This window comes from Haemorhous mexicanus, chromosome 2 (assembly GCF_027477595.1).
Source record: "Haemorhous mexicanus isolate bHaeMex1 chromosome 2, bHaeMex1.pri, whole genome shotgun sequence".
Classification (NCBI taxonomy): Eukaryota; Metazoa; Chordata; class Aves; order Passeriformes; family Fringillidae; genus Haemorhous; species Haemorhous mexicanus.
The window spans coordinates 3,817,995-3,835,373 of record NC_082342.1 but is presented as its reverse complement, the minus strand read 5'-3'; the positions used below and the strand labels follow the sequence as shown (position 1 = coordinate 3,835,373).

The 17,379-nt window shown below is 40.0% G+C and overlaps 1 protein-coding gene across 1 annotated transcript in view; it reads right to left on the bottom strand.

Annotated features, from left to right (window-relative positions):
* EPHA6 (EPH receptor A6) overlaps window positions 1-7,022 on the bottom strand; it is a 371,852-nt gene extending 364,830 nt beyond the window's left edge. Inside the window, exon 1 of the mRNA XM_059871825.1 lies at window positions 6,885-7,022. Within this exon, the coding sequence (XP_059727808.1) occupies window positions 6,885-6,987 (103 nt within the window). The 5' untranslated portion in view covers window positions 6,988-7,022. The remainder of the gene's footprint in view (window positions 1-6,884) is intronic.
* Between the last annotated feature and the right edge of the window lie 10,357 nt (window positions 7,023-17,379).

Genomic DNA, 17,379 nt, shown 5'->3' with positions numbered 1-17,379 from the left:
ACTCCTAACCAAGGGTCCCCAGCCAAAACAAATCACTCATTACATGCATCAATGATACTGTTTGCTGTATGTGACTTTTCCCCTTTTGTTCTAGGTGCAGAAGCCATTAAGTGGATTGAGGCAGTGGAGCTCCCAGCAAATTCACCTTTTAACTGTGTTCTCATTGTGTGTGTGCACCTCCACAGGGGGCTGTTACACATGGTGCCTACTGCCCACCTTTCCTTCTGCACTGAAGTGACACAGCACTGTTTCAATCTAAGCCCTGTGCTATGTCAAAAACATGTTGGCATCAAGGAAAGCTGTGCTATCAGCACAGTTAACATACCCACAGATTAAAATGTTCCCTCTAGATTGCTGCATTTATGTCACTGCTTCTCACCTAAGTATTGCTTCTGCTGTCCCACCTCCCCTCATTAACAGGATGCTGCTCCTCTTGGAGAACCTGTCAGCAAACACCAGACACCTTCAAAGAGTGTCTGGGACTTAGTCAACTGACAGCAAACAAAACCATCTCTCAGGAGGGAAAAAAAATCTGTCAGCTTCCCAGAAATCTACCTAAACACAAACCAGGAATTTCTATTTAGAGACGAGACACAGTACATTTTAAATCCTCTGACTGTTCTATAGAAAGGAAATTTATTTTCAATCCAATCTCCTCATGAAATAAGTGCTTTTGAATTTTAAACACCTGACCCTACTTGACTCTCAAAAGAAATGTAAATAATATTACAGCATTTTTTAAATCTAGTCTTAAAGATCAAAACAGCCCTGTCTTTAAAAACACAGAGTAACTGTTGATGCTTTATATATGTAGAAAGTGAACAGATCCATTACAGAAAGTAATAGTAGCTGCTGGCTTGAAGGTGGAGGAGTACTATGACCTATTGTAAAACAACTGTTTAAAGAGCAGAAAACTGTTTGTACAGCATCATAAACCAGAGGGATAGAAATACCCATGCATTTTTTGGGCAGAGAATTTTTATTATCTACAAAATTATCTACAGCCTAATTAAAATACCTTCATTTCTTAAAATTAACAAGTCTCTAATTATTAATTATCAAGGTATTCAACACTTTTTTTTAACAGGATGACAGAATTTAGTCCAAACACAAGTATCAATAAGTGAGAGAAATGCTGACTTCAAGAAGTATTATGCTGTATGGGTGAGACAAATCAGCAGAACTACTGACTAGAAAAATCTTTAGGAGGTTTTGTTGAGATAATTTTGTGTTTTGTTTTGGTTTGGCTTTTTGGGTTTTTTAATATGATGGATTAGCCAGCTTCTAATAAAGAACATGCAGCTCATTTAAAGACAAGGTTGGTCTCTAAGCTTTGCTCTGTACATTAAAATTAGTACTGAGGTCACAAATGGCTGCTGGATTAACTGAAGTGACTTCTCCTTAATGATTATTTGGAACAGACTGGGTCTTATATGTGGTAATGATCAATAGCTGACCTACACAAAAGTTGTTGCAATATTGATAATGAAGGCATCCTTGGAACTAAAATAAGGAAAGATGGAATAAGTCCTAGGAAGACTGAGGGGATTATGAGAAACAAACAAGCTAAAGATAATTTCACTGATTAATTTTAATAATTTTTTATAATCCAGAAAGAAATCCTGGGAAAAAAAAATTTGTGTTTTTATCATGTGAGAGACATCTATTCAGCAGTAATTCTCAGTTCTAACACCCTATCATAAAGACTGACATATCATTTACAAGTTAAAAACCAGATTCTGAAGGCAAATTGTTCACAACATAGTTTTTTGTTGACCTCTCCTGCATTATAACATGGCTTCTGGAGATCAGGATAGATTATGGATAAAAAATTCATCCATTTTATCATTCTCTCTGTCACAGAGTTCAGCATGTTGAGGGGCATATCAAACACAAGGCCAGCTTCATCTTTGTGTCAACGTCATGTTGGGGAAATCTAAGGATCCTAATGAAACATTCCAGCTAACACACACAACTGGAATAGGAATAGATCCTAACCCAGCTGTGCCATTTTGGGATCTAAGAACAATCAAATCCTTCCCATATTGTACAAATGCATAATTTTCTCAATATCCCTAATCAGTTAAACAAGGTTTTAAAACATTAGACTTTTCATTAAAAAAAAAAAAAAAAATCAACAAAATGGATACTGACATTCTGTGTAACTTACTGAAAAACAACTTGCTGAACTTTTTGACTTTTCTAAAATTCTCAAGTGAAAATTTTAACATCAGATACCCTAAACAAACCCTCAAGCGGAGTTAAGATCTAAAAGTATCTATCTGGAAAGAGAGAGGAGATTTTAAGGAGAAAAACTCAATTTCCTGTATGCTTTTTCCTTCCCTCTTTTTCCTCAGTAAACTTTTTGACCTCTCAGAGGAAATGATGTCTGACCAGAGAGTTAAATTGGTAAACTTCAGGAAACACTTCAGCTCCTCTGTGGTGTTTTCACTCTTGCAAATTACATTAAAATACTGTACTGATTTGGTTTTAAACTGTATCTGCTTAAGCTATGCATTTCTTAAAATTTAGTATTTCCATACCAATCATTCTCATTTGTCCAAAAAAAAAAAAAATCACAAAATATCCAGACAGCCCTTAGTACTGCCAAATACAACACCAGGAATGTATCCTGAACCACTAATTGCAAATCTGTTCATTTCATGGCATACAAATGGAGGCTCTTTGGATAACAAGTCATTTCATGCATGTCTACAACTGCAGAGGTTCCAAGGCCTTCATTAGCACACAAGTCCATATGGATGTGAGATTTTACACATGGCTAAAAATATTGTTAAAATTTTCTTAAGAACTTGAAACTAAAATATGATTTTGCTCCTGATTTCATCTACATGCTGAAAGGGGAATGACACACATTTACTGCTACGTTTATTTAACTTTCTCATTTTGTTTATTTAACTTTCTCATGTTTCTGTAATGATGTAAATGCTTAATAAACATGAGCTGGACAACTGAACATCAGAATTCCCCAGAACTAGCACAACACAGGCAGCAGCAGAGCCCTTCCACAGTACTTTAAGTCCTCAAAGTAAGAGATATCTCCTAGCAGTAAAACATCAGCTTCATTCAGAGAGAATTTCAATCTCTCCACACTTAGTCCTTGGTCTCCTTATTGCTACAGAAAAAAAAAATCTGAATTCTGTATTCAGAAAGACTGCCTAGATTGCACTTCTGTAAAAATAAATATGTGAATGAAAATGAGCCAACTTCTTTGAACTGATGAATACCTCAAGGTCATTAGTAATCTACCTGATATTTTACTACCAGAATCAAAAAGCTTTATAACCTACTTTGAGCCACCCAATTTGCATCAAGTGTAATCATTGTGAAAATAAAGGCTGTATGAATTTCAGAACTGACATTTGACAATATTTCTTACCTCAACTTCTTTTTTGTAAGAGGAGAAAAAGGAATACAGGTGCCTTTTAGAGGTATGAATAAAAAGACCATGCTTGCATAACCTGACAAGAAGTAATGATACCTGGAAACTGAAAAAGCAACAGCTTTTTTACACCTCACTGATAGACATGACTCATTATAAACTCTGCAAGTTCTATAGTTGGCTTCAGGAATTAATTGTCTGGTGATACATAATGGCAGATACAACCTGAAAGGAGCCAGGGTACAGAAACTCTTTCTGGTTGACATATACTAGGAAACAAATATATGTGTAGAAACATTTATGTGTGCACACCTAGCACAGGAAACTGTTGAGCCATTACCTGGTGTGACCTTTATCTTGAAAGCTCCCACAAGTTTTGCACAAGGAGCTGCACAGGTCAGGTGCCATTATCTGTAATTTTAGGTCTGACAGCAATTGCCCAATTCATGGTGTTCTGACAAGCAAATAACAAAGCTACACCACAGCACACTGAAACCTTGCACAGCAGCCTGTTCATACTGGATGTGAGGTACAACCACTGGAAATCTGTATGAACATGCAAGCACTCAACCTCCACCATTAACTGAGCCCTCTGTTCCAAGGAGTTCTGCCACACACGGCAGTGGTTACTCCCCCTATGCAATTCCAAACCCTACAGGATTTTTCTGAGCAGTAAAAATTAGCCCTTGGCATGGTCATAATACGTTTTTGAACTGACCATTCCATGAAGATGAATGAGTAAGCTTACTTCCCTGCCAATACTATTGTTTGTGCCTGCCTTGCTACAAATTCTCTAAGACACCACACATTGATTTACTGGGTGAAGAATGACAACCTAAAAGCCTTACAGCTCTATAAAAAAATACATTTATTTCTTTCTGTTTGACAAAACCAGAAAAGATTAATCCCAACATGGTTATAATAACAATTTATAAGACCAGAGTATATTATTTTTCTGAAAATCCCTCTTTAATAATAGGAAACAAACCATTAAGAATGAAGTGGAAGGGCTGTCTGCTTACCAAGTCAGATTAACAAACCTATTCTCCTTCCATCCTTTTAACCCAAACCATCAAGAGATGAAACAAGACATTCCTTTGAAATTTACTATTAATGCTGGTATGTTTCTACACACAAAATAGAAGATGAAATATACCAGATAGCAAAGTTAATATATCATTATAATAATTATTAGTAGAAACCCAACAACAATTATTGTGAAGATGTTTTCAAGATGAGCATGCTGAAAATACCACTTTAGGAAAATTTAAAGAAGTTATGTTTCCTCACAAGATCTTAAAAATTCTTTGCAACTGGGATTCCAAGTATTAGTAACTGACATTTTAACCTTCCACATTTAAGTGTTTACACAATAGGCAATATTTTTATTGTAGCAATTTCCTTTCCTTCAATTCCAAAATTTAGATAAAGTTATCATTAAAAGCAGACTTTTTGCTAGCATTTTATTAACAAGGTGGAGGGGTGTGTATGAAAGCACCTGTATTAATTCAGTCCATTTTCAGTTCACTTGGGTTTTGTTGAGTGATAATTATTTGATTTCTATGGTGATATGGCAGTACCAAGGGTAGGAGGCCACTCGTTTTACTGAATTTTGGAAGCAACATGAAGAAAAAGAAGTTCCTCAGAAGTTAGGAAATTCACCAGTACTCTCTGCAGCGAACACCAGAACACCTGGACTTGTTAGGAAAAGTTACATCAACATCAAGAAACCACTTCATCCCTGACAGACTTTTGGAAACTGTCTTCCCCATCCTTTAAAAACACCATTAAAACACTTTTAAAACACCATTTAAACACTACTAATCTAATCCCAGAATATCAAATACTGGTTTAGAAACCTAAACTGAGTTGCATTAATTGATAAAACTCTTTGCCTTTGATCCTGTTATGCTGCCCTAGCTATCCTACAACCGCAAGAATTTATATATTTTTCAATTGTATTCATGTGTGGTGTTAGGCCTTGTGATAATGCAGCAGACATTAGCATGCACTAATGCCTGTGACATCAAAGGAAAACTGGGTTGTGCCACTGTGAGAGTCTGATGTCTTCTAAGACATAAGAAAGGGCAAAACTCAGTCTTGGTATGATTGCAGGCTCTACAATTGCAAACTGGATTTATTCATCACATTTAGCATGGGAGAGGTAAAAGAATCATACTAACTTGGAATATCCTTGCCATAAGGATGGCACAGGGGCTTTGTGGCCATACTGTAGTTCTTCCCTGTTTTCTAGAGATCTTATTCTCTGATTTTACTGTTACTGAGGTCGATACAAAGAGCACTGAAAACAGACTGCAGAACAAAACTATGAAAATACATGAACTATATACTTGATAGTACTCCACGACTAAACCCAGTTTGTTTTCTTTCACCGTTACTTTCCACCACTGTCAATTTCAACGTTCCTTTCAACATAGCAGGTAAAGCAATTTCTGTCAGCAGCAACATTTAGAGCTACCCTTCAGTTCCTATAGTTTCAGTCACATCACACTAAAACCTCAAAAAAGACAAATTGTGCAAAAATAATGTTAAAGGTACAGAAGCTTCTCATACTGTGGGAATAGATGCATCCTCTGCAACCTAAATAGACAGATGTACATAAAACAAGCAGTTCAGGAAATTCTCTGCTCTATCCAGATGCTTGATAACATGTAACATGATGTTTCAAAATCAGGTCTGGGCTCTTTTTTTTAGTTCTTCCTAACAAAATACTGTATCCTCTGGGCGTGCTATGCATTTTTATTCCTATGAACAGGATGATTTCCTTCTTATTCCAGAGGTAATTTTCTAAAATGCACACCTTACAACTTGAAGCATTAAAATAGCGTCTTCGGTGCGACCTGATGAGCATGCACCTGTTACCAAGATTTTAAATGGGTGTTTTTCAGACAATCAGCCCAGAGTACGCAGAAATTAGGTGTTAAGGGCAGCCAGGCACCTTTTGAACAGTTCGCTCACCAGCACCAATTCCCCCAATGAATTGGGGAGAGAGCGATGAGCTCTCTCAAAACCATTCTACAGGATCTGCGTTCGGCAGGACCGAAGCAAACCTTAAACCCACACTTCAAATAAAATGCTGCTAGCGCTCCACCTCGCCGGGAGGCAACTTTCGCTTCTCTGCTCCCACTCCCACACCCCGGCGGCCGAGGGTTCCCGGGGCGACAGCGGAGAGCTCCCGACAGCCGCGGAGTTATCCCCAGCGGGGGACGGCAGCGGAGCCCCGCTGCTCCTCCGGCCGCAACCCCCCAACTTTTGGGGGCGGCAGGAAGGGGTAACCGCCGGGAGGCGCCCGGTCCTGCATTCCCGTGGTCCCGCATTCCCGTCCGCGGCCGGGAGAGGCCGAGCTGGCGGCCGCAGGTGCGGACCCCTCCCTCCCTCCATCCATCCCCTCACAGCCCTCGCCCGCCGGAAAGTTGCGGGCAGCCCGCCCCGCAGCGCACCCGCGGCCGCCCTAACTCACCGTGGTTGCTGGCGACGTGCCCGGCGGCGGCGGGGCGCGCTGTCAGCAGGGGGAGGAGGAGGCCGACTCTCCAGAGCAGTGCCCTCACCTCACCACACCCCATGGCTGGTGCCCGCCGAGCGCCCCGCGACCTCGGCCCGCCGAGGCTGCCCGTGCTCCCTCAGGCCGGCGGGGTCCGCCGTCGCCCCGCCGGGCTGCGCTGCCTGCACTGCCGCCCGGCGCTGCGCGGGCCGGGCCGGGCGCATCCACCGGCGGGCTCCCGGGGCAGGCGGCAGCACGGAGGGCGAGGGCGGGCGCCGGGACCCCCGCGGCCGCCCTGCCGCGAGGGGCTGCGGCGCTGGGGACGGGGAGAGCTCCGGCAACTTCCAGGCGGTGGCGGCGGCGGGGGCGGGTCGCGCCCCGCTCCCTCCGCCGACTCGGGCCGGTGGCACCTTCAGCCTCGCAGGAGCGCCCCTGGCAGCCTCAGCAGCCTCCTGCGCGGCAGCAGCCTCCTCCCCCTGCCGCGCCGCACGGTGCCCCGCATCCCCGGCCGGAGGCAGCTCCGAGTGGTTTCAGGTTCCCCAGGTGGAGCGCGACGAGGATGAGAAGGGTCGGCGACTGCTCCTCACGCTTCCTAATGCATCAAGGAAACTTGCAGGGCGGCATCCCCGACCCTCCGCCGCCGTGCCCGGCTCTGCCGCTCGCCCCTCTCAGTCAGTCTCTGTCTCTCCCCCTCTGCCGCGGAGCAATCAGAAACCAGGCGGCTCTGGTGTGATGTTCGCTGCTCCCTCCTGATTTGCGTGCCGCGCTGCCGGCTGCAGTTTTTTGGTGCCGCCGCTCCCCTGCCGCCCGCGGAGCGCTCGCTCGCCCCCTCCTCCGGCGCGGCCGCGGGGCCGCCCCGCTGCGCGCAGCCCGGCGGGTGCCGGGTCCGCCGGGAGCCAGCGCGGCCCCGCGCCGGGGGCGCTCCGGCACTCGCGCCCCGCCAGCCAGCGGGCGGCCCGGCGCGCCTGGGGGCAGCGGGGGAGGGAGGGAGGGAGAGAGGGAGGGATGGAAGGAGAGCGTCGGAGCGGCGGCCCCTCCTCAGCCGCCCACCCGACGGTAGCGCGGGGCGCGGTGCGGTGCGTGAGGCGGGCGCGGGAAGCGCCCCCTCGCCTCGGCGCTGCCGGCAGCTCTGGGCCGAGTGCGGCGGGCTCGGCGCTAGAGGGGGTTCGCGGACAAGGCACGGGCAGAGCGCAGCCCCGCTCGGGAAGGGCCGCGGCCGCCGCTCGTAGGGGTGCGGACCCCACCCGCGGGTGGCGGCGGCTACCGGGAGAAGGCGACCCGCCCGGGGCGGCACTGCGCTGCCGCTGCTTCGGAAAGTTACGGCCAGGGAATGCAAGGGACAACCGAGCGTGAGCCGGGCGCGTCCGGGCATCCCAGGAACCATGGAACATTTACCCTTTTTTTTTTCTTTTTTTTTTCTTGAATTAATTTGTCCGCCGGGTACCAGGAGCTTGTGCATAGCTGAGGAAGCCGCCTTGGGTGTGTGTGTGCTCACCTGATCAGATCAGATCTGATCTGCTGGCTGCTCAGATCCCCCCCCCGCCCAGGTGCGCTGGCACCTGCGATGGGCACTTCCCTGTGGAAGGGCCGCACTCCCTCCACACTCCACATCCCGGCCTATGTAGTTTTTATTGTTATTATTAATATTATTACAGATACTGATATCCGTATTTCTGAATATGAGTCAAACCAGGTGTCTAAATCCACAAGCAAGAGGGGAAAAAAAAGAAAAGCTAATTCCCAATGCTTCCCAGTGTTCAAAAATCCCATTGAAGTGAGTGGGTAATGCAGCTACAGGAGTCTGCACCAGAGAATACCAAAGTTCCTGCTGAGGTGCCTAAATGGATGTTCAGAAAAGCTTTGTGTAAGAACACTTCGCTTTGTAATGCAAGAATAAAGAATGTTTTAAAAGTTATTAATTTAAGGATTATTTTCAGAGGAGTTGTTCAATGAGCAAAGCCAACACAGAAATATATATTTGTGGGTATTTGGAAGGATTTTTAAAGAGTCCAGTGAGCCTACAACATTGCAATATTTCCTATGGTTAGCTGTGTTTACAATGTTCTATAAGGAAAACTTTTATTAAAAAAAAAAGTCAACAAGAAAACCTTGAGGAAATATTTCAAAATAGTGAAAGAGTGATTAATATTTTGTCTTAGGTACAAGGTCAGGTAAAAGGAGAAAGTAAAATTTATAGAGTTTGGGTGTTTAGGTGACTCTTCAAGATCCCTTCCAACACAAATTATTCTGACACCATGAGTCTCAGTACTGTTCTGGTTTAGAATTAACACAGCCAGAAGGAAAGTAGCACTAACTACCTACCAAGGTTTGCTTTTTGGGTAAGGGGTGAGAATTCAGACTTTAATTCTTTTGCAGTTCCTCGTTGAGTAGTAGGATGCTTCCCAGCCAGACTGCCATAAAATATTAATGTAGGATATCCTGTGTAAAGGGCCCCAGGTGAAGATGAGTCATTTGGAGCAGTCAAAAACTTTTCTCACATCAGTTGGAAAGGACAAATGATAAGCACAGCAAAAGTGAACTGAGGTTCCTTCCCTCACTTCTGCTGTTGCATGGTACAGATATGGGGTTTTACACCAGGCTTTTCTCAGACAACCCTAGCAGCATGTGTATTTATATGTGTATTTATGTGCTTATGTCTGTGCAGGCACTCTCCAGACACTTGTGAGCACTTTTGTATCCTCACGTACACCTGTGTGCACATCAGGCAGGCAATTCCTTCTTCAAGGAGCTTGGAAGGTCTGGCTTGCCATTTCTGTTGCTTTTACAAGTCATGTCAGACTACAGCTGAATACAAAAAGGAGGCAGGGAGAGATGTGACAAGAGCATAGACAAAATGAGTGTGTTTCTTCTCACAGCTTTGCCTCCTGCCAGCCTTGAACTCCACAAGTCACAGCAAACTGTTGGGGAACCAAACAGCTAAAAAGGATGAATGGCATTCCCTCAACAGTGTCCCTGAACCAGCTTTTAATTTGAATTTTAACAGGATTTCCAGGGGAACAACTTTGAGAGATAAGTGCTAATTTATCTACACACAGATTAATTTTTATAACTTTGTGTATTATTCTGAATTCCAAATAAAAACTTAATTTTTGTGTTTTTTCAGATGTATGCAAACATACTAAACGCAATAAAGGATGGCAAAAATATTAAATATAAAACTACTAGAGTCCTACTTTTACATTTTTCCCCCTGAAACTTATGCCACTTGCACCAGGTAAGATAAAGAAAGAGAACCACAGTTTGAATACCTTCATCCTTAGATTTTTCAGAGCATGTTTTTGTAGAAGCAAAGAATTCCATATATTACCATTCTTAAAAAAGCCAGAATGTGATCTGCTCTGTGAACAGAAAAACATCTGTTCTATTTTTATTACTTTCTTAAATAAAGGGATAGTATTTCTGTTAATAATAAACAAAACCCAAAAGAAACAAAAAACCCCAAATAAACAAAAAACCAAAAAACAGGAAATATAGGATATAGATTACACAAAATGGGTTGTCTTTTTTTCTTTGTGTAATTAACTATATATGTTTTATCTTTAGTGCTGATAATTATAAAAAACCTCTGACTTTCTCAAAAAAACCCCAAAAGCCATTAATTTTTCATTTACATTTCTCATAATATCATGTTATATTGTGTATTAGTCCTTTGAACCATCACTCTTTACTGTCTGTGTTTTAATGTGATCAAAGCAAACATTTTAATTAGGACACTGGCCAAGAACAGATTTACAATAAACTTAAAAACCTTTTCCATGCAGCACTCATTAGGATTTGCTGATGTTAAAAATGCTGTGATGTTTGGACCAGGACACCTGCATTAGGATTTTTTAAAGAGTAGCACTCACAGTTGCTGACTTTAAGTACAACCTGTATACTAAGGAAAACACAATGTATTATTGATCTCCTGAAGTCTGAGGCAAGAGCTTTTTTAGTGAATAGAACACACTGCTGATTTGGCAGTGTAACCAGAAATGAACCTTCCAATAGTATCTCTTTTTTTTCAGTTATAAATGACACTTTCCCATAACATTGAAAGTGAATTCCATTTTGTTATACATTATATTCTTGTGTGTAGAATTTGTGTGTACGCTTTTTTGTTGTTGTTTGAATGAGCAGGCCTTTTACTTTATCAACATCTTTATTTTTTAGTGTGTTTAATGACAGGGTGACACCAGACTGTTATCAATATTCTTCTTCCTACCACAGTCCCCAAATATGTGCATGGTATGTGCAGCAATTCATTTGAAGTGCTTTTAAGTATTTGTGGATTTTGACAATTTTCTATCACACATCAACGGAATTAAAGTAGAAGTTTAATAAATGTTGAGGTTCAACTCCTCTCCTATTGTGGATACAGAATAATATAAAGAAAGAAAAAGGTATGAGAGTCATAAAGAAAACTGACTATTCCAGCAAATCTTCTAGAAAGACAAGAATACCAAAAGTAGGCTAAATAGCTAATTGAATTCTGAATTTACAATATTATTTGAATTACAGAACCAACATCAACACTTAAGTTATGAATTTACAGTGCTGCAGAACACTAAGTATTGGCAACGATTCCTACACATAAAGGAAAGTCATTGGCCAAGTGTTGCCTGTTAATTATTTAAGTTCTGTTCCTAGATTACATTTTTCTTTTCAGTTGGCTTGTGTATGGTTTGCACCTCTTCTGACCTATTAGTAAGCACACTAATTCTGACACTGCACTGTGCAATTTAATTAAGCAAAAGTGAACCAGTTAGACTAAACCAAATTTTGGGGAAATTACTCATAAAAAGTGCAGTATGGTTTCATCCCTATCTCGTTACATGCACAGGCATAGAACTGCCTCAAATTATTTTTTCACTATAAAGAGATAACAAGATTATATAACATATAAAAAATTTTAGACATTTTTCAAAGTTTACATACTGATGTTACAGAAAGACTCTCATGACAACACTTCTTCAATTCCAGTATTTCCTTTTACCTTTCCATATTAGTTTATAAAATAAACAATATATCCAAATTCTAAAGCAATGTTACAGACAAGTTAGTTTCCATGCTTTTCACTTGCAGTTTCTTCAAATAAATCTGATTATTTGGATTAATGGGCAAAGCAGTAGATACAGTCTAAGAAGTTCTTGTTTTGAAGGAGGTTTAACATTAATAAAATTGTCCTGGAAATCTTTCAAGAATAACAAATTGCTTGGCAGAGAATATTTTCAATATTTAAATTTAGTGAGTGTAATCTTGCTGTGGCAGAGCAAAGGGATTCCAGATAAAAACAGAAGAATTAATTAAATCACAGATCCTGAAGGAGAGGATTGGAGCATCTAGACCACAAAAAGTAAATATTTTGGCCTCTTCGAGAGTGAAGGAGCCAAACTTTTCCTCATGGTGTTGGCAGAGGTATTTTCAAAGATGTAGATATGCATGTGTAGCATCTGAATTAAAGTGCAAAAGAGACCAGAATTACAGACTAATCAAGCTTTGAAGTCTAAAACAAGTAAACTTTTTATAGAAATGTTTTATCCATCTCACTAAATGAAATAATTTCAGCTGAGTGATTGCAAATTGAGTTGGGTCTCAAAATTATAAAATAAACAAAATGTTCTGGAAAAAAAGGAGACAAAAGCCTTGTAGTTACTAGAGAGTGAACCAGATTCTACTCATTCTATCCAAAAGGTCCCTTTGGTATGGGGATGGTGAAGTCAGGGCACACAACAAGGCTGTGTTATAACTCCTTATCTCCTGCAAATTAGAAGATTTAGGGTTGACAGCACCCTAATTCTCTTAGGTTCTTTTCTGAGAACATGGATGTTCCATTTAATGATTGCAGTAGGATATTTGCTTAGCTGTTAGAAGTGACAGTGAATACAACCATGACTGACAGTGGAATGATAATGCTGTTAACATTTTGGGTGACATTAAAAAGATTATAAGCCCAGTTCTAATGTCTGGGGTTATAATTATGCATTTCAGGTTTCCATTGAAATATTATTGCTAAAACTTAACACACCCTCCCATATTTACAACTTTAAAAGAGACTTAAATTTGGACCCTTTTGTGAGGAGGCAAGAACTTAAAACTTATACCATACCCATTTAAAAGATGAAACCAAAAGTGATTTGAGAAATATTAATTCCTCTTGTAGGTTATGATAAAACTAGAGTTTTGCTTTTGTAGGTGTTAGCTATGGACAAAGTGGAGCTGTCTGTATCTAAATATCCTACTTAAAATTTATAATACTTTAGAAAAATTGAAACATTTTTACATTTAGTAGATATTGCTTCTGAAATCAAACCCTGTGGCTATATACTCTTTTACTTGAACTCCTACTCCATGTACTTAAAGATTCAAATCTCCCTGATTGTTTTTCCCTTTTGGTATTTCTGCCTAGTACATGAAAATGAGAAAACGGTGATGCTGGCTCAGTGCAAATAACAATAAAGGCAAAAAACCAGGCTTATAAAGATGGATCATTTTGCCCTTATCCAACTGCAGCCTAACGCAGGAATTGCTTCAGGCACCTGAGCAGATGTGTTTGTCATTACTACAGTATAATGTTGTGGTGGAACAGTGATTCCTGTACATATTTGCATGATTTTACCAACTGGTGTGATGTGACACATCCATTTCTGCACAAGCTGATCTGACCTCCTCCACAAGAATCAATTCTCATACAAGACTGGTAAAGGATGTAATAACTACCTAATGTGAGGCACGGGGGGCAGATTGTATCAACACAGGTGATGTAATCTGAACAACTCCCAGAAATGATAAATCAAATTATTTTCAGTTATATGCAAAAGTCCTTCATCCCACCACCTAACTGATCTGCTGCAACAATTTAGTCCTACATTCTACACCAAATATTGTAACTAATTTGGGAAAAGTATCAGCATCAAACAGACTCTCCCAGATCTGAAAATATCTGTCCTTGGCACACACTCACACTGACTTATAGGAAGTAGCCAGTCACTGTAACTTCAGTAAGGCTGGATCTCTCAGGCAGCCTTTCCTTTGCCCTTAAAACATGAAAAAGACATCTTGGAATGGAGATGCAAACTTTGCAAAATGGCAATATGTCATCAAATTTATTTACTTAAAATATCCACAAAATATCTAACACTTTTAAACACAATATTCATTAGTGTCAGAAGCTCTAAAAATTACTGTTTTGCTTGGACATCATGTTGCCTTCCACCATCAATGACAACTCATTTATTGAATATTTGAGGAATGTATTTGAATGTCCTAGAGAATTTTGCACATAACTGTAAGGAGACGTGGGTTTATTCCTTCAGACAGACCGTTAAATCCTTATTTATGTGTGTTTAAAGGTTTTTAGATTTTAGAGATGATAAAGCTGATAACAAATTGGATACTGATATGTACTACTGAAAGAACAACCTCAAATTTTAGCTACTTCCATAATTTTCATATGTGAATTTCCCAGCTTTTTGCATTCTTATGGTTTTTATAGATGAGATATTTCCATTATTAGATGCTGGGTTGGGACATTGTGATCAACAGATAGGTACAAGGATGAGGTTCCAAGTATTGTTCATGATAAAGAATTAAGGGAATTGTTAAAGAATGTTGCTATGTGCCTGCAAGGCTATTTTATAAAATCTTGGAAATTCCATTTTTACTTTAATAAAATAATTTTAGTCAAAGTGACAAGGACTAAACAAATAAAAATAAAGATTTGAGTGTTAGTCTTGTAAATAAGCATTGTAAATTTATTATTTTGCTAGTATAAGTTTATATATTTTAGTGTCTGATCTCTGCCTCATTCAATGTACAGGATTAGAGTGTTCAGGGCTCTAAAATCAAGTGAGACAGCAAAGTATTACCAGCATCACTTGCTGTGTGGGTTTCAGGAAGACAAACTCAATTCTGTCCTGACCCTTTGCTGTGACACTGTCACTGAAGTCAACGATAATCACAGGTATCTGAAGAGATCGTGCAGGCTGCAATTGTAAGGAATGGATAAAACAGGGAGTGACCAAAGGTCAGAAAGTTTAAAAAAGGTCTGATCCTTTTCCTGGATTGTGTGTGTCTCTCTCCCCATCCATCTTGCTATAACCTTTCCTATAAGTACTTTTTTTTCCTGTGAGAATACAGTTTTGGAATATATTTCTCGCTTGACCGATCACACACAACATTAAAGAAAAATGGGGCATGTTACTGCTGGGAAGAAACAAAAGACCTTCCAGAGTTTTTCAATGCCAAAGCCATTATGATTTTAACTAAAACTTTGGTAAATTAGAAAGAAATGACTGCACATTTTCTAATTTGACCCACACTGATCAGCTGTCCGTGGTACAGTGTCAGATTGCAGGTTTGCTTCCTTCAATTTCCACCAAATTAAAAGGACAGATGTGTAAGGGGTCTTTGGAACAGGAGGATTGCTCTGAATAAAAAGGGGATGCCACTTTCCATTGTAATATATTATTGGATAGGTCTGTTCAGGTGTATGTGACAGTCAGAGCTAAACTGGAGCAGAAAAAAACGAAAAGAACCAATTACCCTGCTGTTAAATCTGGTACAAATGAGGTGAAATTTATCACAGAGTATATCGTTATAAAGGACAAACCCCCTAAACTAGACTACATTACTAAACCACATTCTTGTACAGTCACAGATTTAAGGAGAAGTAAATCAAGAAAATGCATCTTCTGTTAAAAATTTAAGTGAGAGGGCTTAATTATCTATTAAATAAGAAGAAGAAGAGAAAAAAATTAATAATAAAAAAACCCATTAAAATCTAACATTTGTATGACAATTTTGCGCTACCAACCCCTTGGAGGGCTTACTTCAAACTTTGAAATTTCCCTGCTTCCAATGATTGTCTCTACACAGTTGTCTGTGACTTCATCTTTGCTGTGATTCATTATTTCCTAAGAACTTAAGAATTTCTGCCTGACTTTGCCAAGATCTTTCCCTTCCATAACCTCATCTGCCTGCCTCTTTCTAATCCCTGCAGTGTTTTCTAATAATGTGGAACAGGATTTGAACACCTCCTTCCTAGATGGATGGTTGCTTCTATTCACCAGGGTTTATCCACAGTATAATTTACGGTGGTGCTGTGGAAGCTACATAAAAATCAGCAATGTCCATGGGCTATTTGAAAATATCCTGTCAGGGCTCAGAGGGACTGGGGGTAAACAATGTTCTTCACAGGCTTTGAGGAACATGTGCTTGTCAACATTTTATTCCATACATTTTATCTCCAATCCACATACTAACAAAGCTTCTGTTGTGACCATCTTGTCCACTGAATTTAGAGAAAACTGGCAGTGTTCGAGGAGGACAATGCTTTTGAGCTTTAAAAGATTATTAAAAACCACCCCCCAAACCTCATATGTTCAACACAGAAATTGTTCCACTTTGGTTCCTGAAATCTATTAATTTGGATCACCTTAAACACTTTGACAGCTTTGTTAATAATTACAGTTAATAATCACATGAGAATGAACATAAATTACAATGGCCTCTAAAAAACGCCTTTTTAAGTGTCTACCTGGATGCCAACACTATTTCTGTAAAGAATAAGATATTTCTGTAAATAAAAATGACTAAATATAGTTATTGAAGTCATCAACTGCTGATGTAATAGGAGAAAACTACAATAATAAAGGGTAGGTGTTGCATCCGGGAACCTAGCAACTAAAGAAGTAGCTAAAATCTTACATTATTATTTAGCATTGCACACTAAGAATAACCTCATCTTTTGATCTGTGATGTTTATTTAATTCCAGAATTTTAAAGACATCCATAATCACTGGAACTAAAAGGCAATAAACAGCAATTAAATAAGTATAAACTAGACATTTCAATTTGGAAATGTAGCTGCTTCTAAGAGAAACAGAGTCTTTGAAAGAGAGCAAATCTGTTTGAACTGCTGATCATGGGATAATCAGTAGCTCATAATAACTCAAGCAAGAATTTTATATATCTTGGCACAGATGCTGTTAATATCTAAGCCTGAATTGTTAAAACAACTTTTCAAGGTGGATTGCTGTTAATTCTGAAATGTTTACTTAATGCTATATTGAAAGTTACCAGTAGGCAGAAGTTAATGGGTTTTGCCCTAAGGGCAAATGTTGTTCTCATGGAGATGAGAAAGGTGAAATAAAATATTGCCACTGAGGCTGCTCTAAAAAAATCTATTACTTCTGACTGCTTTAAACAAGCAGTTTTCAAAATACAAAGTAAAAACCATTTTAAATTATTTTATAGCCAGAAGCCAAAAAACAGGTGAGAACAGAGTCCTTACCTTCTTAATATTTCAGAACTAGTAGTGACCTGACACAACTTGCTCCCAATACTAAGCAATATCAACAAAGCTAATTTTTCAGGGAAACAAATTAATCTTAAAGATGCATGATGTGAATAATGTGAACACAATCTGAACTCTTACTGGGACTATGAAAGGAGTTTAAAGCTCAGTACTGTT